The 24970-nt window shown below is 41.0% G+C and overlaps 1 protein-coding gene across 1 annotated transcript in view; it reads left to right on the plus strand.

Annotated features, from left to right (window-relative positions):
* LOC134620328 (uncharacterized) overlaps positions 1-24970 on the plus strand; it is a 229285-nt gene that overhangs the window by 22720 nt on the left and 181595 nt on the right. The window contains 6 exon segments of the mRNA XM_065470095.1: positions 3968-4141; positions 6081-6127; positions 6444-6978; positions 23199-23278; positions 23395-23556; positions 23658-24109. Coding sequence (XP_065326167.1) covers positions 3968-4141; positions 6081-6127; positions 6444-6978; positions 23199-23278; positions 23395-23556; positions 23658-24109 — 1450 coding nt within the window.

Consider the following 24970-nt stretch of genomic DNA (forward strand, 5'->3'; position numbering starts at 1 on the left):
TTTCTTCTCTGGACAAGCCTTTTTCCAGATGCCCCAAACAATCGGTAAGAGGCTTCATCTGAGAATATGACTTTGCCCCAGTCCTGAGCAGTCCATTCACCATACTCTCTGCAGAAGATCAATCTGTCCCTGATGGTTGTTTTTGGAGAGAAGTGGCTTCATTTGGGGAGAAGTGCCCTTCTTGACACCAGGCCATCTTCCAAAAGTCTTCACCTCATTGTGCGTGCAGATACGCTCACACCTGCCTGCTACCATTCCTAAGCAAGCTCTGCACTGGTGGTACTCCGATCCCGCAGCTGAATCCTCTTTAGGACACTATCCTGGCACTTGCTTGACTTTCTTGGATGCCCAGAAGCCTTCTTAACAAGAATTGAACCTCTTTCTATGAAGTTCTTGATGATGTGCTATAAATTGTTGATTTAAATGCAATCTTAGTAGCCAAAATATTCTTGCCTGCGAAGCCATTTTTATGCAACGCAATGATGGCTGCACGCATTTCTTTGTAGGTCACCATGGTTAACAATGGAAGAACAATGATTTCAAGCATCACCCTCCTTTTAACATGTCAAGTCTGCCATTCTAGCCCAATCAGCCTGACATAATGATCTCCAGTTTTGTGTTCGTCAACATTCTCACCTGAGTTAACAAGACTATTACTGAAATGATCTCAGCAGGTCCTTTAATGACAGCAGTGAAATGCAGTGGGGTGTGATCTATTCATATATCTTCCTCCAAGCTAGGTCCTTTTTGTTCTCGGTACAGGAAAGAGCTGGTGTCGTACTTTGAACTAAGTCAGAGGATCACACCACCAGGCTCCTGATTGGTTGTCATGGCGCGACTTGACGCTGGAGTTCAGATCTTTCCAACTCAAGCGGTAGATGCAATAAGCGCGAATGCACAAAATGCACCACACAAACTGATGTGCGTATTTTTATTCGCGCATCCAAGTACTACGTGTTTTCACGACACGAAATCGCGTTCAGTGTGAACTCACCGTTATAGTTAGAGCTGTATCTGGTGACCCTGAACCATCCCTTAGTTATGCTGCTATAGGCTCAGGCTGTTGGTGGACTGCCCATGATGCTCTGCTTTCTTCTCCACTCCCCTCTTTTCACTCCTGATGCTTTTATATGTCACTACTGCCGACACCGTTTTTAAAGTGGTACACAATCTGCAGACTCTCTCTCCGGATGCTCCTAATTTTAATCATGGTGATTTTAACAATTGTAATCTCAATAAATCACTGAACAATTTCTTTCAATATGTCACTTGTCCTACAAGACGCTGGATTTGTGTTATGGACCAATTAAGGGGGCATATAATTCTGTATCCGGACCTGCACTAGGTTCTTTGGATCACAATGTTATTCAGCTCATCCCAGCTTACAGATCTGTGATTAAGAGGGAGAAGACCTTTGTGAAGCGGACTAATGTCTGGGCAAAAGACAGCAGTGTTGCCCCTCAGGGGTGTTTTGATTGCACTGACTGGTCCTTCTTTCAAGAGAGGACTTCTGATTTGGATGAACTCACTGATGTGGTGTGTAGCTACATCTCTTTTTGCAAAGACTCTGTGATTCCAGTCAGAGAATTTAAGACTTTCCCCAATGACAAACCGTGGCTGTCTAAAGATATTAAGGATCTGATTCCTAAAAGAAAAATTGCGAGGGAGACATTCCCACTGTGAGACTATTGAAGAAGGAGGGGAGGGCTGCCATAAAGATTGCCAAGATGAGGTATAGAAATAAGATTGAGGCAGAACTCAGCAGTAACCTCAAAAGAGCTTTGCTTGGGTTGAAAACAATGGCAGGGCTACAGACGAAAGGCAAAAGTAATATCACCTTAAAGGGGTTTACCTCTGACAAACATCTGGCAGACAGTCTTAAGAGTTTTTATCTTCATTTTAGAGAACTTTGCCTGTTCTAGGCAGACCAGCACACTGAGGGAAAAGACTATCACTCCCCCATCATATTGTATTGATGAGAAGGGGGTAGCTAATTTCTTTACACACACTTAAAGTAAGCATCCTGGTCCTGACAACATCTGTGGACAGGTACTGAGAACTTGCTGAGTGGGATTTTTCACCATATTTTCTCACTTTCTTTAGATCTACAGACAGTACCTAAGATTTGGAAACATGCTGTGATTGTTCCAGTTGCTAAGGGCCTTCTATTGTTGAACCTATATTAAAGAAACCAAATTTGGACCCATCTCTTCCAATCAGTTACAGGCCAATATCAAAATTACCATTGGTGTCAAAGATCTTGGAAAAAACAGTTGCAGAACAACTTAACAACTTTTTGAAGAAGAACAATTTTCTGGACATTTTCCAGTCTGGTTTCCGCAAATTGCATTCTACTGAAACCGCTTTGCTTAAAGTGTCTAGTGACATTCTGATGACAGCAGACACTGGAGAGTACACCGTTCTGGTTCTGTTGGATCTCAGCTCTGCTTTTGATACTGTTGATCACAGCATCATGATAAATAGGCTGAAGGACTTATTTGGGATTACTGGTGTTGTTTTAAAATGGTTTATGTCGTATCTATCTGAGAGATCCTTTACTGTCTGTATAAATCATGTGCTGTCGGAAACATCAGTTCTGCCTTCTGGGGTACCTCAAGGATCTGTTTTAGATCCGATTCTCTTTTTGTATATAGTCCCTCTAGTCCAAATTATCAGATGTTACAATAATATTTCTTATCATCTCTATGCTGATGACATTCAGTTATACTGTTCTTTCAAAGCTTCTGAGTTGTATAAATTGTCTTGTTTAAATAATTGTCTGTCAGAAATCAAACAATGGTTAAATGACAATTTCCTTCAGTTAAATGCAGATAAAACAGAAACTTTGATTATTGCACCTTATCACATGCTCTCAGAAATTAAGCAGCATATCAGTTTTTTAGATCCTTCATTTCAGTCGAGTCTCAGAAACTTGGGTGTTATATTTGACAGTTCAATGTCTCTTGAGAAACACTCTAAACAACTTGTCCGGAACTGTTTTTATCATTTAAGAAACATTTCTAAACTCAGACTGGTGTCAAAGGCAGAACTTGAGATGATTATTCATGCTTTTATCTCTTCTCGTTTCGATTATTGTAACGGTCTTTTTACGTGTCTCAACAAATCAGCTCTGGGTCGCCTTCAGTCTGTACAGAATGCCACCGCAAGACTTTTAACTGGCACAAACAAGAGGTCACATATTACTCCAGTTTTGGCTTCTTTTCATTGGTTGCCTGTAAATTTTAGGGTTCATTTTAAAATTTTAGTTGTAACTTTTAGAGCTCTGCACGGTGAAGCTCCCCAGTATATCTCTGACCTGTTGAAACCTCATGCTTCATCCCGAGCACTTAGGTCTTCAGGTCAGAGGCTATTGGTGGTCCCACGTACTAGGTTTAAAACACGTGGGGATCGGGCTTTTCAGGCACTGGCACCTAGGCTGTGGAACTCTCTGCCGTTGTCGTTACGCTGTCTAGACTCTACTGAATCCTTTAAAAAGCAGCTGAAGGCATTTTTATACAAACGGGCTTTTAATTAAATTTAACTTGTATGTCTGATCTTATTGTAAAGCACTTTGTGATTTTTGTCTGTGAAATGTGCTATATAAATAAATTTTACTTACTTACTTACTTCTCCTAAGGCACTTAATGATTATAAGCCTGTGGCTCTGACTTCTTTAGTGATGAAGTCATTTGAGAAGATAATTAGGAGGAGATTTTAATGCATGTTTAACACCATCTTGACCCTTTCCAGTTCGCCAAGGGCAGGAAGAGGTGTGGAGGATGCTGTTGTCACACTAATATTGTAGGCTGTTACCTTACACCGTTAAACAGCTTGAGATAACTGTTGGTGTCTGTTGAGAATTGTCACTTATAAATAGTTAAATTGAATGGATGTAAATGGATGGATGTTATTGTGACAAAGGGAAAATGATTGTTGACAGATGGATTGTTGTTTTGTGTGTCTGCAGTCTGTCAGGCTGTCTGATCACAGAGGAAGGCTGTACTTCTCTGGCCTCAGCTCTGAGCTCCAACCCCTCCCATCTGAGAGAGCTGGACCTGAGCTACAATCATCCAGGTGACTCAGGAATTAAGCTGCTGTTGGCTGGAGTGAAGGATCCAGGCTGGAGACTGGACACTCTCAGGTATGGAGAAAATGTCTGATAGAGGAGGAAGAGCTGGAATCATTTGCTGTGTCCTTCACTCACTTCCTGTTTGTTTCCTGCAGATGAGACATAAACAATCACACATGCAGGAATATTTTCAGGGACAGACACACTAGTCTAGCTGGATAGTACATGGGTATTTATGTAGGGGTCTCCAAGGAGTCTGTTTGCAGGAACATTAATGATAACTGATAAGTCATGTTGAGAGTTTCATTAAAAGTAGACCTACAGTTAGGTCCATAAATATTTGGACAGAAACAACATTTTGTAACTTTAGGTCACAGGTATACTGTACCTGAGTCCATTGTGTACCTAATAAAGTGTCAGCCATGTGTATGTTTCCCATGCTGTATGTCCACAGTCACAGTGACAGTCAGTGACACTGACAGAAGGATGAAACAAGGCTGTGAATCATTTCAGTCTGTGTGTGTGACAAAGAGGCAGACAGGAGCAGCTAACATTTGGAAATGGAAGCCTAAATACTGGAAACTTTGATAACCTAATGCTGCTAATGGGCCTTGATAAAATCAATTCTTCATTCTCATTCTGTTGTTTGAGAACAATAACAGAAAATTATGTACTTGCTCAAATTGTTATAATGCAGGGAAAAGGAGTGTTAGCATTCCATACTCACATTGTTAAAATAAAATATATTTTTTAATGTACAATTTCTGTTTGCATTTCAATTTCTGAAAATTATTGGTTAAACATGTTTGTGGTTACAGCAAAAATGTGACTTTTTTCTAATGACTATTTTCTATTTTCTCCAATGACTGGAGACATGGTGTTGATGAATGTGTCAGAACTAATCCAAAGACCCCTCATCTGGGACTCTCCTCAGCTCTTTCTGGGATAGTGGCGCGGCTGCCCCTCTGTTGGTCTTCCTTGGTCTCTTGTGTTCTGGGGGCCTCTGGATGTCTGGAGTCTTGATCTCCTCCATACCTGCTTCATGCCCTGGAGGTCGGGGCAGTGGCCCCCCACACCCTCTAGCAGATCATTACATGAAGGAACCTTTTAAAAACAAGCGCGTTCATGCTCACAGGTGTACACACGGGTGATCACACACACAAATTACACCCTTTTTGGCTCCTACCTCAAAGCACACTGTGCGCTGTCGATCTCACGTGCTGCACAATAATGTTTAATATTTAGTATTTACTGTCATATTCTCATATATCATTGTGATCTTGTTTATTACTCTCGTTTTCTTCTGCTTGCTTTCTTTTTTCTTTCTCAACAGGTGATCCAGGTGATCGATATATGTATTTTTTGTCTGCTTATTCTGTTGGTTTTTGTTTTTTGCCCTTTTTCCCCGTCCCTCTTCTCAGGTTTTTTTCTTTCCCTCTTTCTTTCTCCACATTCTCTCCTCCAGTCAAGTCTGTCCCGTATTCAGCAAGTGAAAATAAAATAAACAATAAAAAGTTGAATCAAATGGACCATTACGGCAAGGCTGGGATGGTCCATTTGGTAAAGTAAATCCGTTGGGCATCTTTCTTCGCCTTTAGACAATAATTCTGATGGCAAAAGAACCAAACGGGACAGGTTAAAAAAAAAAAAAAAAAAAAAAAAAAAAAAAGAACTAATCCAAAGATATAACCCTGTTCAGTCTGGAGAAATGGCATCATCCAGTCTGTCCTGTTTCCATCAATCACTGTGCCGTCTTCAGGACCTGTAAAGGTCCAGAATGAGGGACAAACACATCTCTACAGACCTTTCACATCATGGAGATAAACTGTTCACATTTCTTCCTTCAGGCAGACGATACAGAGTGTTGTTAACAAAAAACAGACACCACAGACAATTCATTCCCCCGGGCTTTCACTTTGATGAACACTGTGAATGTTCATGTGTATGAGAGCCATGTAATGTCCATGTGTGCATGCTGACTGTGCTGCTCTGACCCCCCTCCTCCTTTCAGGGTGGAGCCTGCTGGAGTCCGATGGTTGAGACCAGGTCTGAGGAAGTGTAAGTGTGTTTTTAATGGGATTCATGAAAACAAAGCAGCACACATTCAACCATCTTGTCTCGCCTCTGTCAGTGCACCCCAGGGTGACTGTGGCTACCATGTAGCTTGCCATCACCAGTGTGTGAATGGGTGGATGACAGGTTGTGTGAAGCACTTTGGGGTCCTTAGGGACTAGAAAAGCGCTATACAAATACAGGCCATTTGCCATTTACCATCTTCATGATTCTGATGTCAGGAGTCATCATCAAAGTATCAATCAATGAACAGATGATGGATCAATAACTGCAGCTGGATTGTGTTTGTTCTCTCCATCAGATTCCTGTCAACTCACAATCGACACAAACACAGTGAACACAAACCTCCAACTGTCTGACAACAACAGGAAGGTGACACAAGTGAGAGAGGTTCAGTCATATCCTGATCATCCAGACAGATTTGAAGGATGTTATCAGCTGCTGTGTAGAAATGGTCTGACTGGTCGCTGTTACTGGGAGGTCGAGTGGAGAGGATGGGTTCGTATATCGTTGACTTACAGAAGAATCAGAAGGAAAGGAGAAATTAAAGATTGTTTGTTTGGATGGAACGATCAATCCTGGAATCTCTTCTGCTCTGATGAGCATGGTCTTCAATCGGTCTGGCACAACAAGGTTAAAATATCCGTCTCCTCCTCCTCCTCTTCCTCCTCTGTCTCTAACAGAGTAGCAGTATATGTGGACTGTCCTGCTGGCACTCTGTCCTTCTACAGAGTCTCCTCTGACACTCTGATCCACATCCACACCTTCAACACCACATTCACTCAAACTCTTTATCCTGGGTTTTGGTTCTGGTCTCCTGGTGCCTCAGTGTCCCTGTGCTGAGTGGAGTGTAAAGAGTGTCTCCTGTTAGAGAAACACTCTGACTGTTGAACAGATAGTTCAGTCTGTACATGTCTGTCTCGTTCACTCAGAAACATGTTTTCAGATTCATGGATTCAATCAGTTGATGTTTGAAACTCTTCTAAATGATTCCTTGTTTGATTTCTCTTTCTTAATGGGATGTTTCCATCACCGCTGAATAAGTGGACATCCAATAGTACTCAGTGTATCAAATATGAAAGACAAATAAAGAAATATTAAAGACATTCAGCATCTCTCATGTTTCTGTCATTCTATAAAAACAGCTGCTTTTAAAACTGATCCAATCACAAAAACATGAACTTCCATATTGATCAGATCAATACGTACTGCTCTGATGTCACTAACATCTCCTTGAACTCTTCATTGATGGGGATTTGTGGCCCTCTGCTGGTGAGAAGATGAACTGCATGATGTCAGTTTAATGAGCACAGATGACATGAAGTGTTTTTAAATCTGCTTTTTCTAATTGTTCAGGGTCCTGCTCCAGGAAACAGCTTCAACAAACTCTGGCTTTCAAAATAAGACCTCAGTCTGAGTTTTTTAAAAAGCTATTATTTTGGAGGGAGCTGACATTTAATCATCATATTATCAGTTTGTCAATGGGCATTATTAGCAGTTATCAGCCCCATAACTGTGGCTCAGATTGGCCCTGCTGCACCTGTTAGCAGGCTCAGTAGGTCGTTATCACCAATTGGTGAGCCGGATCGCTGTTTGCTGTTGGAGGGACGATGATAAATCCAGATCCAGTACAGACAGACTCCTGTTCACTTCACATCTATTTAATCAGTTTGAATATGATTTCCTCATGAACAGAAACCGATTTCATAATGAAAAGGCTTCTGAATGTTACTCTTTTGCCACGAGCATCATCTGTATGATGGAAGCCTGGAAATAGTTTTTTGCTAGTATATTACTTTAGCTGACGCTAACTTCAAAGCACGCCATGAGAATAACGTTACTAATGTTCAGTTTCACTTTACTTTGTCACATCTGTGACACACGTCACTTAAATAAAGAAGGAAATATTGGCTCTGTTTTATCTGCTGTGCCCAAAAGTGACTCCCCTTATTTAAACTGCTGTGAATAACTTGTTGGTCTATAATATGTGAAACGTGTCAAATGTATCCATCATGAAAGATATCAGGTCATCTTGAGCCACAAAAACATTCCTATCGTGAGGTAAAAGCTGGAATCAGTTTGTTGCAGAGGGACATTTATATATCCAATATTTATCCAGCTAAAGTCACATTGAAATTCAAAAATGGCTTTTCAAGAGTCGTCTGTACAAGAGGATGATCAACCTATCTCTAATAATCGGCTATGTACCACAGGCCTTCAAGCTGGCTGTAGTTAAACCTTTACTCAAAAAGCATCTCTAGACCCAGCTGTCTTAGCTAATTATAGGCCAATCTCCAACCTTCCTTTCATATCAAAAATCCTTGAAAGAGTAGTTGTCAAACAGCTAACAGATCATCTGCAGAGGAATGGCTTATTTGAAGAGTTTCAGTCAGGTTTCAGAGCTCATCACAGCACAGAAACAGCTTTAGTGATGGTTACAAATGATCTTCTTATGGCCTCTGACAGTGGACTCATCTCTGTGCTTGTCCTGCTAGACCTTAGTGCAGCGTTCGATACTGTTGACCATTATATCCTATTAGCGAGATTAGAACATGCTGTAGGTATTACAGGTACTGCACTGCAGTGGTTTGTATCATATCTATCTAATAGACTCCAATTTGTACATGTAAATGGAGAGTCCTCTTCACACACTAAGGTCAATTATGGTGTTCCACAGGGTTCAGTGCTAGGACCAATTCTGTTTACATTATACATGCTTCCCCTAGGCAGCATCATTAGAAGACATAGCATAAATTTTCACCGCTATGCAGATGACACGCAGCTCTATCTATCCATGAAGCCAGGTAACACACACCAATTAGTTAAATTGCAGGAATGTCTTAAAGACATAAAGACCTGGATGGCCGCTAACTTTCTGCTTCTTAATTCAGATAAAACTGAGATTATTGTACTCGGCCCTGAAAATCTTAGAAATATGGTATCTAAGCAGATTCTTACTCTGGATGGCATTACCTTGGCCTCCAGTAACACTGTGAGGAACCTTGGAGTCATTTTTGACCAGGATATGTCCTTCAGCGCACATATTAAACAAATATGTAAGACTGCTTTCTTCCATTTGCGCAACATCTCTAAAGTTAGAAATATCCTATCTCAGAGTGACGCTGAAAAACTAGTTCATGCATTTCTTACTTCCAGGCTGGACTACTGTAATTCATTATTATCAGGAAGTCCTAAAAACTCGCTGAAAAGTTTTAAGCTAATCCAAAATGCTGCAGCAAGAGTCCTGACAGGGACTAGAAAGAGAGAGCATATTTCTCCTGTTTTGGCTTCCCTTCATTGGCTTCCTGTTAAATCCAGAATTGAATCCCTGAATCTTCCCTTAGTTATGTTGCAATAGACGTAGGCTGCCGGGGATTCCCATGATGCATTGAGTTTTTCCTTTCCAGTCACCTTTCTCACTCACTATGTGTTAATAGACCTCTCTGCATCGAATCATATCTGTTATTAATCTCTGTCTCTCTTCCACAGCATGTCTTTATCCTGTTTTCCTTCTCTCACCCCAACGGGTCGCAGCAGATGGCCCCGCCCCTCCCTGAGCCTGAGCCTGGTTCTGCCGGAGGTTTCTTCCTGTTAAAAGGGAGCTTTTCCTTCCCACTGTCGCCAAAGTGCTTGTTCATAGGGGGTCATATGATTGTTGCGTTTTTCTCTGTATTTATTATTGTGCGATCTACTGTACAATATAAAGCACCTTGAGGCGACTTTTGTTGTGATTTGGCGCTATATAAATAAAATTGAATTGAATTGAATTGGCTGCTTATCGGGGCCTGGAGCCTGGGGCTTGCTCGGGCAACTTCGGGGGTGGGGTGCCCTCGGCCTCTCGGCCTGGGGCTCGGTCACTCTGGCACAGCTGGCTGCCGGCGGAGCTCACGGGCATGTCACTGCAACCCCCCCTGGCTTCTGCTCCGCGGCTGCTGAGCAACCCCTCATCTGGGACTCTCCTCAGCTCTTTCTGGGATAGTGGCGTGGCTGCCCCTCTGTTGGTCTTCCTTGGTCTCTTGTGTTCTGGGGGCCTCTGGATGTCTGGAGTCTTGATCTCCTCCATACCTGCTTCATGCCCTGGAGGACGGGGCTGTGGCCCCCCACACCCTCTAGCAGATCATTACATGAAGGAACCTTTTAAAAATAAGCGCACTCATGCTCACAGGTGTACACACGGGTGCTCACACACACACAAACTACACCCTTTTTGGCTCCTACCTCAAAGCAACTGTGCGCTGTCGATCTTATGTGCTGCACAATAATGTTTAATATTTAGTATTTACTGTTATATTCCCATATATCATCATGATGTTGTTTATTGTATTGCTCTCGTTTTATTCTGCGTGTTTTCTTTTTTTCTTTCTCAACAGGTGATCCAGGTGATTGATATATGTATTTTTTTATTTGTCTGCTTATTTAGTTGTTGTTGTTTTTTTTGCCCTTTATCCCCGTCCCTCTTCTCCGCTGTTTTTCCCCCCTCTTCCTTTCTCCCTTTTCTTCATTCAAGTCTGTCCCGTATCTAGCAAGTGAAAATAAAAAAAATGAATAAAATAAACATTAAAGGGTGAAAAAAAAGATCAAGCAATACAGATTCTCAAGTTCAAAAATATTCCCCATCAGTAACACACAACAATATCAAAAACACTGGTCCACATTGAGGAGGAAAAGTCCATGAATTTTATCTGAGTGTTCATGAGAAATGTCCAAGCGCTATTGTCCTTAAATGGGGGGATGAATGATGTGTATGGTTGTGGAAATCAGTTGTTGCGAAATCAGTTTCACTCCGGTTCTTTTTGTTCCCCGGGCATCTAGAGACGGCACCAGACTCAGTAGTCATTTTCACAAAAACCTGTATTCATCTTTATTCATCTCCAGTTAAGCAAGACACTTCTTCAGCTGAGAGTCTAAGAGTGAAGACACACACGTTGCAGATTTTACTTGCAAGGGCGGTCACAGAGCGCTCACACGAGAGTGGGGGCCCTGTGATCAGCGCTCTGTTCTTGCACTTGCCTTTATTTATACACGAGGAAAATGAAAACATGAAAACATTTGTTCAGTGGAATGTTGATACGTGAGCATTTGCGTATGTGATTGTGTGTGTGTGTGTGTGGTCAGAACTGCTTGTTCAACTTCTTGCTATCACTGTGGGAAGATTCAGAAAGAAATATCAGAACACGTTTTATAAAGAACAATCAGTTCTAAGCAAGGAAAAGGTCATCATGCAGTATTGTCTCACATGTAAACTTATATCATTAAAAGCTTATACCGACTACTAAGTACAATTGTCCCTTAACTCACACAGAGTGCAATCAGTGTCCTCCTCCCTGGATTTGAAGGACAGGTGGGCTCACAACATCCCAACAATCATTGCAGCCTGGTGGTGGAACATATATTTGGGTCCAGAGATGGAGCAGTGCTCCCTCTCTGAGTCTTTGAGGCTGTTTTCTGTTTGAGTCTGGCTTCAGTTCAGTCTAATTTAGCAGCTGTGACATCAGAGATGGTAGGGGAGGAACAGCCACACCCACAGGTGAGTTTCCCACCCAGAAAGAGAGCATGAACATCACCTCTGTCTGCGCTGTGTTGGTCACAAGCTTTGTTCTGGGCTTTGAAGTGAAGGGCTGGAGCTTGTGAGTGATGCAAGCGGAGAGCTGTGTTTGCACATGCTCAGTGTGACAGGATGTAGACTGGCTGTGAAAGCTGAATGCTCTCTGGTTAGAAGTGATGTCACACATTAGGATAACTGTGCTAGCTCTCTGTCAGAGTACCAGGGCTTCGCTTTGACCACATCACTCTCAGTACACAGCATGATTTGTGCGCTGTAAACAGGAAGCAGAGGAGCAGGACTGAGGTAAACCTCTGAGGGATCAAACTGAGACTGAGCTCCAGTTGTGTCCACATGTTTCTGCTCTGCTGTGTGTTTGATGATTATTTCAGGTATAGATTATGACATATGACCAGTGTGAGATTATTATACCATCTTATGCCACCTTATACTTCTAATCAAAGAATAAAGCTATAAGAAAGTGAGAAATGGTCAGACACACAGATTTTGCAGGACTGTCCACATCTCCCACGTCCGGACGTCTGTAATGCTCAAAGTGTTGTATTCAATAATGACACTGTTGATTGAGCATTTATACTCCGAATGTTGTTCTTCCTTCAGCCCAAAGATCAAAGAATTGGGAGATTCATCACCAGTCTGATGTGAGTCAAATTTGCTGCCATCAGCAATAATTTTTCAAATATATTCATCGGTGTTTGAGCAGTTATGATATCAGGGACAATCTAGACATGTGCGACAATACTGAAGATGACACATGACACACCTTAAACATCATGTGATCCACTCTCAGTCTGCACTTTCATTCATGACTTCAACAGGTTGAAATGAGCTTTGAAGTAACATTCAGCGAAATAAAGTTTTCATCTCATGATTCATGTGAGCACCAGATGAACTTTACAAAGAATCAGTGGATTTATCTTCTTTTTTAGATTAACTTTGATCACTTAAGATGGCTCTAACTTCTCACTCACTAACCTCTCATATGAGTTCAGATCAACTTTTCGTGTCTTCACACATAAGAATGTGCTAGTCTGAGCAGTCAGACGACATACTTTGAGACCAGCCCATGAAGGTGTGGCCCTGTCACACTCTTCAGGTGGAGTCCCACCTTCTTCCAGGAAGCAGCTCACCTGTGTGTCCGTGTTAAGTGTCCAGGTGTGGAGTGGAGCTTGTTGTTGGTGTCTCTGTGTGAAGAAACTGTAAGTTTGATTTGTTTCCTCCTTTAACAGTTTTACTGTTGGTTTCTGCTCTGATGCTTTGACCAGATGTTCAGCTCTTGTTTCAGGACAAACTTTGATCACTCTTGTGTTTAAAGACAAATACACATGATTATAGATCATTGATGGACTGAATCCGCATTGGTTATCAGTTAGTAACTCTGCACTGAAACATTTGTTACTGTGATCAACAATTTAAACGTATCTGTATGAAACTTCACAGATGTCACAGACACTAATCTGATGGAACATTGTTGTTCTGTTTAATTTGAAACAATCAGATCACTTTGTTCTTAAGAAGTCTACATTCAGGTTTTACTGAAATGACATTAAAAAAAACTTGATGTAAAGCAGAGCCAGCTCAGTTCATTGTTATGGCAAGAAAAGTTAATCAGGAGAAAATAGAAATTTTCACAAGCACTGTGAACATTTACGGCATGTTTTAAATTCTGGAGCTTATGATAATATCTGAATGTGGAGGCTGTGACTTACATAAAGTGTAATGTGCAGAAAAGTATTTGGACTTGGCAGCTTTTCCATGTCTTTGTGTTCTTAATTAGTGAATTTAGTGTTTTCTTATTTACCATTTCAAGATTTTAAGCTCTTAATAGTTGGTTGCTTGTGTTTCACTCTTTTAAATTCAGAACACTTTGGATTTTTCTTTTTTTTTAAAAAAACAAAAAAATTCCTTTTGAACTGTTTTCATTCTGAATAAATGCCTTAATGGTACATATATCTGAACTCATACATGTTATAATTCTCTTTTGTTGTTTCGACGTATTCCTTTGTGAATCATGACTTTAATGTCAGAGTAAAGGGTCACAACCTCAAACACACTTGTACCTCTTCCTAAACAACAAAATAATGTTTCAGGTGCAAAGTGGAGAACCTAAACCTTATAAATCTGTTTCAAATTAAACACAAATTAACAGTTCAAAAATATTGTTAGTTGTTTTGACTCTTTGTGAATTCTATTTTACCGATAAGACCAGACACTCTTTCAACACTCAGTCTGTGCTCTGTAGCAACTGCATTATTCTTTAAAAAGTCTGTTTAAGAGCAGGTATAGTCATGTAAAAGATAAGATCTATGTTACTGCCCGTCACCACACAAGATACAATCAGAAACAAAAATGGCACAAATGAACACTAATCTGTCCTGATTATCTGATATCAGAGACGTTCTATATTAGACATTCAGTGAACTCAGTCTGTTCTAACTCAGCTGGAAATGTTCAGATGTTAAGATCTAAACTAAAGAAGGACTACAGATTCATGTCCACAAGATCAGGTCTGAGATCTGATTTTCTACTGGTCAGCAGAGCTGAGGAAGCGGTCTGACTGTTGTAGTTTTCATTTAACAAGGACTCAGATTTGTTTACAAACAACAAAACAAAAACAGACGAATGGATTTAAAAACAGAAAGAACAGAGTGGAATGTCATTTTTATAACCCAGTCAATAGTCAGACACACATAGTGTGACACACTCAGACATAAAGTATTCAGTGAAACATTCCTCTGCTGACAGCTGATGATTGTGGCATCAAAGAAACTAATAGAGCAGAATGGGGCAGTGAGGCATTTATCATTTACTTTACATGAAATAAATCTGATGCATGATCTGAATAAACATATAAATCAAACTCCTTGTTTGTTAGTCTTTATACAGCTCTTTTAAATAACCTGTTGTTACTGGATCCACTTCTTCTGACCTGACTGTTTTCATGTTATAAACATATAGGGATATTACAGAAAGTGATATATTTTATAGTTTTTGAAGCATTACTTTGTCTTCATTCCTGATTTAATTTGATTGTCATGTGAAGAACTTTGTCACGTCTGCATATTAATTATGGTCTATTAATAAAGTCTGTTAGATCAGATGGTATTATAGGTACTCTTGGTTTGTCAGCTTTCCGTTCAGCTTCCTTCTCTCATCATTCGGCCACAGCAGATAGCTGCTCTTCCCTTACCCTGGTTCTGTTGGAGATTTCTTCCTGTAAAAAAAACTTTTTTCTTCCCACTTTTACCAAAGTGCATGGTCATACAGGCTCATATGATTCTTTGAGATTTTTGGGGGAGGGTAGTATTATTATAGCTATCTTTGCCTTACTGTAAAATGCACTTTGAGGGAACTGTTGGTGTGTTGTTTTGGTGCTATATAAATAAAATTGAACTTAAATGGTACTGTCAATATAGAAATGATTTTTTTTCATAGATTATTCTGACAGTAATATAATTGTGAAAAAAACATTGTTTAAAGAAAGAGTAGATTTAAAGTTTTCTCTGTCCAAGAACTAATTACTTTAAGCTTAATAAAATAGAAACCACAGACAAAACTCTATCTGCTCTCTGATGGTGTGTTCAAAGGTCAAGGAGGGTTCTGTTATTGAGTTAGGAGCGAGACTGTGTTGGTCAAGCATCTCTAATCTTCGGTGCCATTTTTAACAACAACAACAACAACAACAACAGGATTTATTAACATCATTTCTCAGATAGTTGACTCATCTGTTCAGAAGTATCAAAGCTGTTCTTGTTCCTTCTATATCTAGTGTCTGTTCTCCATATTAGAGAATGGAATGTTGCTCAACAATGTTTTCATGTAGGTACCTTTAGCATTACTACAGCATTTTGCACAGTGCAGAGTTCATTAAACAGGTTCAGGGAAATAATTGGAATTTTCCAAACACAGAGGTCCTTCTGGGATTTTTGTACCCAGTGTACACTCTAATGTTTATACTTTGAAATATACAATTTTTTTTAAAGAAGGATTTAATTGCAGCAGACAGAGCCTGAACTTCAACTCATGAGATACTTGTACATGTTTCTAAAGTAGAATCATTGTCACGATGACTTTAAACTGTCTTTGCACTGCAATTTTTTGGTGTTCATTTGATATGATCATATGTGTGTCCTCATTAGGAAAGATATCTGTGTTTGTGTGTGAGGCTGTTGTATATGTGTTTATTTTGTTTAATGGTGATTTTGAGACAACATCAGGTTATTTAATGGAGACGTGTAAAAATAGTGTGACAGGTACTGCAGCAAAATACTGCGGTGAGTAATTACGAAACATTCCTACTTACTTTAAAGAAAAATAGCCTAGAATATTTAAGACATTACTTTCTCTTTGAATAACACCCAAACACAGAATGTGAACTTCATCCTGACTTAGACTCAGTCTGAGCAGTCAGACGGCATATTTCTGGAGTGAACACATGAAGGTGCGGCCCACACACACACACACACACACACACACACACACTGAGAGACAAGAACCTTCAAGACTCTGAAATCTTTTATTTATTACTAATTGCTGCAGTCAGTATAACAATAAGAATTTTATTTTACATTTTTTTAAATTAAATCCTAACAACTGTAATCGTTCTCTCAGGTCAGCAGACCTGATGTTTTTGCTTGTCTGAAAGACGCAACGTAAGCTCTGACAGATTTTACTTATGTGCTGCAAAAATTGTAGAATGACTTGCTGTTGATGCCTGGCTCCTACACTCATTTAAAAACACACTTTTACTTTACAAATTTGAACCTACAAGAGATATAGCCTTTTATTGTTGGGCTTCTTTAACTGTTGTGTATCTGTATATCAGACTAAAGACACTGAATGTGTCCTGAGCTCAGCTGAAGAGACTCTGAGCTCCAAGCCTTTATATTTACAGGGACAGCAGGAGATAGAGAGCAGATGTTTTTGGTGATTATTTCTTACAGATGTGTCTTAGATAAAGATTGGACATGTCAGCTTCGGACATGTGCATAAAATACCGCGCCAAAAACTGTTGGCTTTGTTCCAACAAGAAGTAGTGTTACAAAACACACAGCTGACAGGACACAGGTTAGTATAGTTCAAGAAAACAAAACTCAAAAGTAAAACTAGACATGAAAAAGACCTTTATTGCGAACTGAAATTCAAATGAAAACTAAACTTTTAAAAGGGATTACAACTAAATAAACTAACTAAAATCAAATTATTGGGGAAATATCCTCAGTGTCACACTCTCTTCATTTGGCCTAGAAAAAAAATCAAGAATTGCCTTATGAGGGTATGATAGGCATAATTATTTAGACTGAGGGTCACTTCTATCAAAAGTTTCTGTGTTTTTTAATTATAAAATCTGTACTGATTTGCATTTATTAAGCCTCTAACACATATCCTCCAAGAGCTTGACTCCATGTTCCTGGAAGCAGATGAGTACAGATTTGTTGAATGCTGATTGGTTGACAAGCTGATTGGAATAGGTAAGGGAAAGCTGAGTTCAGTGAGAGCTTGGAAAAAAACTTGAAAGATTAAAAAAAAAAAGTTGAAAAGCTCAGACAGGCTGTTGTTTCAAACACACTGTTTTTTACTTTAGCTCTTTGTATGTTAGGTCTGCAGGGTTCAACAGCACAACCAAGACTGGTCTACAGACCAGTTGTACCACATACTTTGCTGGCAGAGAGTTCTGGTTTCAGATGGAGGCAGTGAACAGACTGTAAACATGCTCTATTAATGACTAAGATAATTTACAAATGGTTATATATCTGCCAAAATGTTAATTTACTCTTCTCAGCTTCAGGGTCTTCATGTTCACAGAGGCAGCAGATAGAGGGAATTCATAAAGTATTGTTTAAAACAAACATTCAGCCTCTATTCAGCATGTCAGCCTCTGTTAAAAATACTGCGACACAAACTGGTGGCTCTGCTCCAACAGACTGTAAAGACCAAAACTAAAAGGAAGTAAAACAGGTTTTGCATTTCTCAGACTGGCTGAACAAAAAATACTATAACTTACATCTGTCTGTTATTAACAGACACTGACACTGAGGTGTCTGTGACTCTGACACTTTTGCCCTGTTGGGTTAAAATACCAGAAACATGTCAGACTTCGTTCTGAGATTCATAACCAGAACATGTCTGTTAGTTTTCATTTGGATCTGAAAATGAGATTTCACACCAGTTAACTGAAATACCTGCTTAAATTTTGTTCACACAGACATCAAGATCACAGAGAAAAATGCCAAAAACTGCTGCTCATGTTGAAGTGTGTTCTCAACATCAGAGAAAAGAAAGCTCTTCAACAAGTTTTCATGTTAGTGTCTGTAGCATGGAAAAGCACTAATTCAGTTCACCAACTAGGTTCAGGGAAATGACTGGAAGATTTTCCAAACAGAGACATCCAACAACAAAAGAGAAAATCTGTTTCTTTTCTTTCTTCTTTGTTAATTATCTGACTCTCCACAGCAGCAGGTGGAGGAGATGGTGTCTCCATCAGCAGACTTTGTCTGTAAAACCAAAGAATCTTAAAGGGTGGGACTTTCAGACAGAGGATGAACTGAGTTAAATTATTTCTAGTAAAGAATAAAACTCACTATAAGAGATTATTTTTATCACAGCATATCTGAGTGAAAAAAAGTTTGTCTCTTTTAACATATTTAAAATAACATTGACAAAAGACTGTATAGACTAAACAAACTATGCTTAATTAATAATCAAAAGTGAAAATAAATACACACTCAAATATAAAACAAACCTTGATTAAAAATTGACAAAAACATAGGTAAATTAGACAGTTTGCAGAATAAAGGCAAAGGCAACAATAGCCTGCTCAGCTGGAACTGAAAATCAGTGAGAATGAGCAGGTTTTTTTGAAAGACTTTTTAAGTTATTGACAGATTGTGCAGCTCTTATGTGAAAGTGTAAACTCTGGGCCAACTCTGCCCAGATCCAAGAATATCTCTCTCTCTCTCTCTCTCTCTCCCTCTATACATATCTATATATATATATATATATATATATATATATATATATATATATATATATATATATATATATATGAATGAATGATTTGTGTTTCCTCTGCAGGTGAAGGTAGAAAGTGTGCGTGAGCTGATGTGAATTGAGCATCATGGATCAGTGTGAGGACAGAGAGGAGGGAGTCCCTCCCTCTAAAAGCACTCTGTGTGGGGAACATGAGAGCCAGACCAAAGCTCAGAGGTGAGATGACCATCTCTAACTGTCCATGACTCTTCTCCATGTCACAGCTCAGCACTCACATCACTGCTCCATCATTATTCACAGGAACCAGCCTGGACCTCCACCCAGCTCTGTGTCCTTACAGAGTGATGGGTCAAAGGGAGTTGGTGAAGATTTTAAAGCAGGCCTCTGTCCTTCTGCAGAGAGGTAACTCAAACCGAGTGATTTATGGCCCCAATAAATTATACATGAGCTCAGGAAGTAATAAAGGAGGTAATAAAAATATGATATTCATAAAAATATGATATTCATAAAAATTATGATATTCATCCAAATATGTTAGTTCATAGCTCATTATCCCCCCCCCCAAAAAAAAAAAAAAAAAAAAATAAATAAATAAATTGATTATTAAAAAGTTTTTATATCAAATAGCATTCTTTTATTTTGAAGGCATTAAAAAGTTTTTACTTTTTATAAAAACGCCATCTGGTGGTTTTTCAGTGCATGTGTGCACGCCTGTGTCTCTGTGCGCGCCCGTGCGCGTGCCTCTCTCTGGGCCCGTGCTTGTGAGTGTGTGAAAATGTGTTAAATCAGGTCGTACTTGCGCCTGTAAAGCAACTGGGCTCTCAATATCCTGGTTATATGTCTCTCCGTAATAATGGTTCCTTGCATTGCCAGGCTTTTCAAAATGCATTTGTAGCTCATTCCCAGCCTAAAATAAAACCCAATCATACTGTCTCTGTACATGTTGTATAGGTTTAGCCTACTCTTATGCCTATGGTTCTACGCAACTGTCCAGGATTCAATATGATGCGCGCACGTCATCTATTTTGTTGCCACAAATGCGTAATTCGTTGCCAAGTTATACCAAATTCATGCCCACAAATTAGCATTTCGTGGCCACAAATAAGTATTTCGTGGGCACGTTATACTATTTCGAGGGCACAAAGTAGTATTTTGGGGCCACAATTTATTTATTTTTTGGACCATGTCATCAGAGGGGCTCCGTAGAAATCAGATAAGATAGCAAAATTAAAGCCATTTCTTTACACGTATAGATTTTAAATTTGAAATATTCAAATTGTTACATGCTTATGTTTACACAAATTGTCAGAAATATGGACTGTCATGACCAAATGTTTCATCAGAAATTGAAAAATAATTTTTCATTATTTATTGGATTAAGTGCTCAGTTAGTGCTTATCCCAAGCCTTTGTGTCAGACAGGGTGCCATCAGAGCTCCATGCATTTTATTTTTCTTGAAAAATCCAGAGAACTAGCATAAGGTTTTAATGTTTTGTTGTATTATTCTGACTGCTTGATTCCTCCACAGAGTGGACCAGCAGAGCTCAGAGATTCCCGGTGGTCAGTCTCCTCAGCAGCATCAAACACACCTGGACTCCATATTTATGGTCTGTACATGTACAACAACTATTTTTACATCTATTCTGTTCACAGTCATCTCCATGCTGGGTGCCTGAGTTCTGACTGAGAACATAAAGCAAGTTGTTCTTTGAAATGACTGTTAGTGGTCAGCATGGATGTTGTAAGGCTAGCTTTAAAGACAGGGAGAAAATTAATGTTGTGAATGTTCTGCAATAGTGTGCCCCAAAGACAAGTGGCCAATGAGCTGAAAGCTCCATAACCCATAATGATCAGGTGAGCAGATGGTAAAATAACAGTAGAAGAGGAAGAGGATTTCAGAGTGCAGGAAGGTGTGGGAATATGCAGAACATCAGAGAGATGTAGAAGGGTGATGTTATGCAGGGACTTGAACGTAAGAAGCACATGGCGCTGGTATTGCAGTGAGATGGCGCTGGAGTGACAGCAGCCTTTCCAAGTAGCTCTGCAACACCACACCTTTTCTTAACTTTTAACTTTTTTTAGACTAGGCCAGGGGTCAGCAACCTTTAACACCGAAAGAGCCATTTGGACCCGGTTTCCACGCAAAAGAAAACACTGGGAGCCGCAAATACTTTTTGACATCTAAAATGAAGAAAACACAGTATATATTGTTTTTTTGCCTTTATGCTTTGTGTGAACAACTAAGGTGTGTTGCTTATATGTTGCTTAGGGGGCGACTGTTGCTCAGGGGGTTGCGAAGCGTATCTGCAACCGGAAGGTCGCCGGTTCGATCCCCGGGCTCTCTGTCCTGGTCGTTGTGTCCTTGGGCAAGACACTTTACCGGAGGGGCCGATGGCGCAATATGGCAGCCTTGCTTCTGTCAGTCTGCCCCAGGGCAGCTGTGGCTGCAACCGTAGCTTGCCTCCACCAGTGTGTGAATGTGAGAGTGAATGAATAGTGGCATTGTAAAGCGCTTTGGGTGCCTTGAAAAGCGCTATATAGAATCCAATCCATTATTATTATAAAATCCATGAAGTGCTACAGAGAAAGTTACATTTTATTTATGTAATTAACACATTTTGAACTCTTAAAGAAATATAACAAAAGGAAAGACACAGCTGAACTAAAATGATCCATGTAGCAAACAAAAACTGTTGTGAGCCACCACCGACTTTGGGCTTTTGGAGCCTTGACCTGACTTTTAAAAAAATAATTGGAAAACAAGCACTATGCTGCTAAAAAAGAAAAGTAAAATAGATATTTGCAAAATTCTGTCTAAATATGTATTTTACCAGGTTAAGGTGTGTGGCGGGGCGTGGTCTGCAGCGCTGCTGCAGGGGAGGCACACCTGAGCAGCACTCGCAATCACGCCTCGCCGCCTTTACGTCTGTGCTATCTATGCTGTTGTGTTGGTATGTGTCAGGTTGTGAGCTGCAAAGCTACAGCCGGCTGTATGCGTACAGCAGCCGTGTGTGAAAAGTGGTCAATAAAGACATGCTGAAAAGCGTGTTAATGCAAACGTCGTCGGGTCTGCCGTGATATGTTTACAATGGGACTTCTGCTCATGAACCTGTGTGCACAGCGTCTGCAAATCGGGGCTGTATGAAGTCACTTTCATCTTTACGCAGGACTGTAAGCTGTCATCTGTGAGGCGTGAGCGTGTTTGTTTGTAACATAGTTCACAGTGGAGAACAGCTGCTGACATAATGTGGATCCGAAGATCCATAATGGGCCTACCTGGGGTTGAAAGTCTCGATAAATGCATGGCGTTTCGGCGGGTACACCAGCTTCCGCCAGTGTGACGCTTATTTTGAGCGATGAAAAAATATTAAAATATAATTTTAGTTTTATATTTCAATATCACAATAATCTTCCAATTTAGAACTACAATGTTTTTTGTTTTTTTAAAGAACTAACATAAATAAAATACACTTCAGCTAAATACTTCTAATTTATTTTCCCAAACCACGCGGAGCCGCACTATAACAACTAAAGAGCCTCATGTGGCTCCGGAGCCGCAGGTTGCCGCCCCCTGGACTAGGCTTTCAAACTTTATTTCACCTTCCTCTAGTTACTCTACTTCTACCTCTTAAAAATAGTGATCCGAGATGGATAATGCACTTTTTAAAACTTCTGGAGCCAGCTCCTTCATGTATTCGAGAGCTGAGCTGCTGGCATTAAGAAGAAAGGAACAGACCGGCATGCGACACAATCGGCTGAGATAAAGAGGAGAGGCTGCAAGGCTGGAGCGAGGAAAGCAGATCACCGGAGGCGATTCAAACCATCAATCCCGACAGTGATAATGTACAACGTGAACTCGCTATAGAATAAAATGGATGAACTGTGTGCTCTGAACAACCACCAACTATACTGTGAGTGCAGTTTGTTTATCTTCACGGAGACGTGGCTAACCAAGCTAACGCCACAGGCTAACGTAGACCTATGCGGTTTCACATCCATGAGAGCCGATAGGAACACGCAGGCCAGCGGAAAAAGCAGAGGTGGGGGACTCATTGTCTACTTTAACAACAGATACTGTAACCCTGGACACGTCTCCATTAAAGTATCGGTATGCCGTCCGGACCTGGAGCTGCTAGCTGTTAGCTTGCGGCCATATTATCTACCTCGGGAGTTCAGTCATGTGATCTGTGTGTGTGTTTACATCCCTCCGAGGGCTGACGCAGCAGCTGCCTGTGAGGAAACACACACAGTTACAGCAAGACTGCAGACACAAAACCCCGAGGCTTTCATTATTATATCTGGAGACTTTAATCATGCCACACTGGATTCTACTCTGGCTTCTTTTCACCAGTTTGTAAATTGTCCCACAAGGAGCAATATGAGAGATGCATACAGAGCCACCCCGCTCCCCCCACTAGGGATGTCAGACCACAACCTGGTTTACCTACAGCCACAATACACACCCCTCGTCCAAAGGTAGCCTGTCAAAACACGCTCCATCAGGAGATGGACCCCAGAAAAGGAGGATGCTCTGACAGACTGCTATGACACCACAGACTGGGATGTGCTTCTGAGCCCACATGGTGAGGACATAGAGGGGGCGACACACTGTCTGACAGACTACCACTTTTTTGTGGACACGGTCGCCCCTGCTAAGACGGTACGGTGTTATGCTAGTAACAAACCGTGGGTAACACAGGAAGTCAAAGCTGTCCTCAACATGAAGAAGAAGGCTTTCAGGAGCAAAGTGAAGTAGGAGATGGAAGCAGCACAGCGGGAGGTGAAACGCTTCCTGAGGGAAGCAAAGGACACCTACAGGAGGAAGGTGGAGCAGAAGTTGGAGAGGAACAATATGAGGGAGGTCTGGAATGGTGTGAAAACCATCACAGGCCACAACACCAAGAACAGCACAGTGGGAGGGACTGTGGAGAAGGCAAACGAACTCAACTACTTCTTCAACAGGTTCGTCTGGGGAGAGTGCCTGCCCTATGGAAGACATCCTGCATCGTCCCGGTCCCGAAAAGGAACCGCCCAATGAGCTGAATGACTTCCGACCAGTGGCACTGACGTCACATCTTATGAAGACTCTAAAGCGGCTCTTCCTCAACCTCCTCCGACCACAGGTACAACATGCCCAGGACCCACTACAGTTTGCATACAAGACCGATGTCGGAGTGGAGGATGCCATCCTGTACCTCCTACATAGAGCCCTCTCACACCCAGACAAGGGAAAAGGCACGGTCAGGATCCTGTTTCTTGACTTTTCCAGTGCCTTTAATACCATCCGGCCCTGTCTGCTCCAGGAAAAACTGAACAGGATGCAGGTGGACCCCTGCCTGGTCGCTTGGATCTCCGACTATCTCACTGACAGACCACAGTATGTCAGGCTGAAGGACATCATGTCTGACACTGTGGTCAGCAGCACAGGAGCACCACAGGGAACTGTGCTGTCCCCTCTTCTCTTCACTCTGTACACCTCTGACTTCTGCTACAATTCTGAATTATGCCATATTCAGAAGTTTGCAGACGACACAGCCATCATGGGGTGTATCTGGGATAATCAGGAAGAGGAGTACAGAAGTCTGGTGAGGAACTTCGTCACATGGAGTCACACAAACCACCTGCAACTCAAAATCTCAAAGACCAAGGAACTGGTTGTGGACTTTGGGAGGTCCAGAGCAGGTCCACTGCCGGTTCAGATAGAGGGGGAGGAGGTGGAGATGGTCAACAAGTACAAGTAACTCGGGCTGTGGGTGGCCAACAAACTGGACTGGTCATGCAACACAGAGCACCTGTATAAAAAAGCCCAAAGCCGACTGTACTTCCTCAGGAGGCTGAGGTCTTTTAAGATCTGCAGGAAGCTCCTGAGGATGTTTTACCAGTCTGTGGTTGCTGGAGTACTTTTCTATACTGTGGTGTGCTGGGGGAGCAGCACAGCAAAGAAGTACTCATCCAGGCTGGAAAAACTGATCAGGAAGGCTGGCTCTGTGGTCGGCATGAAGCTGGACACTGGTGACAGTGGCAGAGAAAAGGACACTAAAAAAATTGCTGTACATTATGGACAATGCTGGGCATCTTCTGCACACGGCGATAAACAACCAGAGAAGTCTTTTCAGTAAAAGGTTGCTTCTCCCAAATATAAGAACCAACAGACTTAAAAACTCCTTTTTCCCACACGCCATCAAACTGTTTAACTCCTCACTGGAGGGGAGAGGGAGGAGAAACAGGAGGACAAAGGAGGGGGAACAACTAAGCTGTAGTGCCTCTTCACTTCA

Source organism: Pelmatolapia mariae, linkage group LG3_W, assembly GCF_036321145.2.
Source record: "Pelmatolapia mariae isolate MD_Pm_ZW linkage group LG3_W, Pm_UMD_F_2, whole genome shotgun sequence".
Lineage (NCBI taxonomy): Eukaryota > Metazoa > Chordata > Actinopteri > Cichliformes > Cichlidae > Pelmatolapia > Pelmatolapia mariae.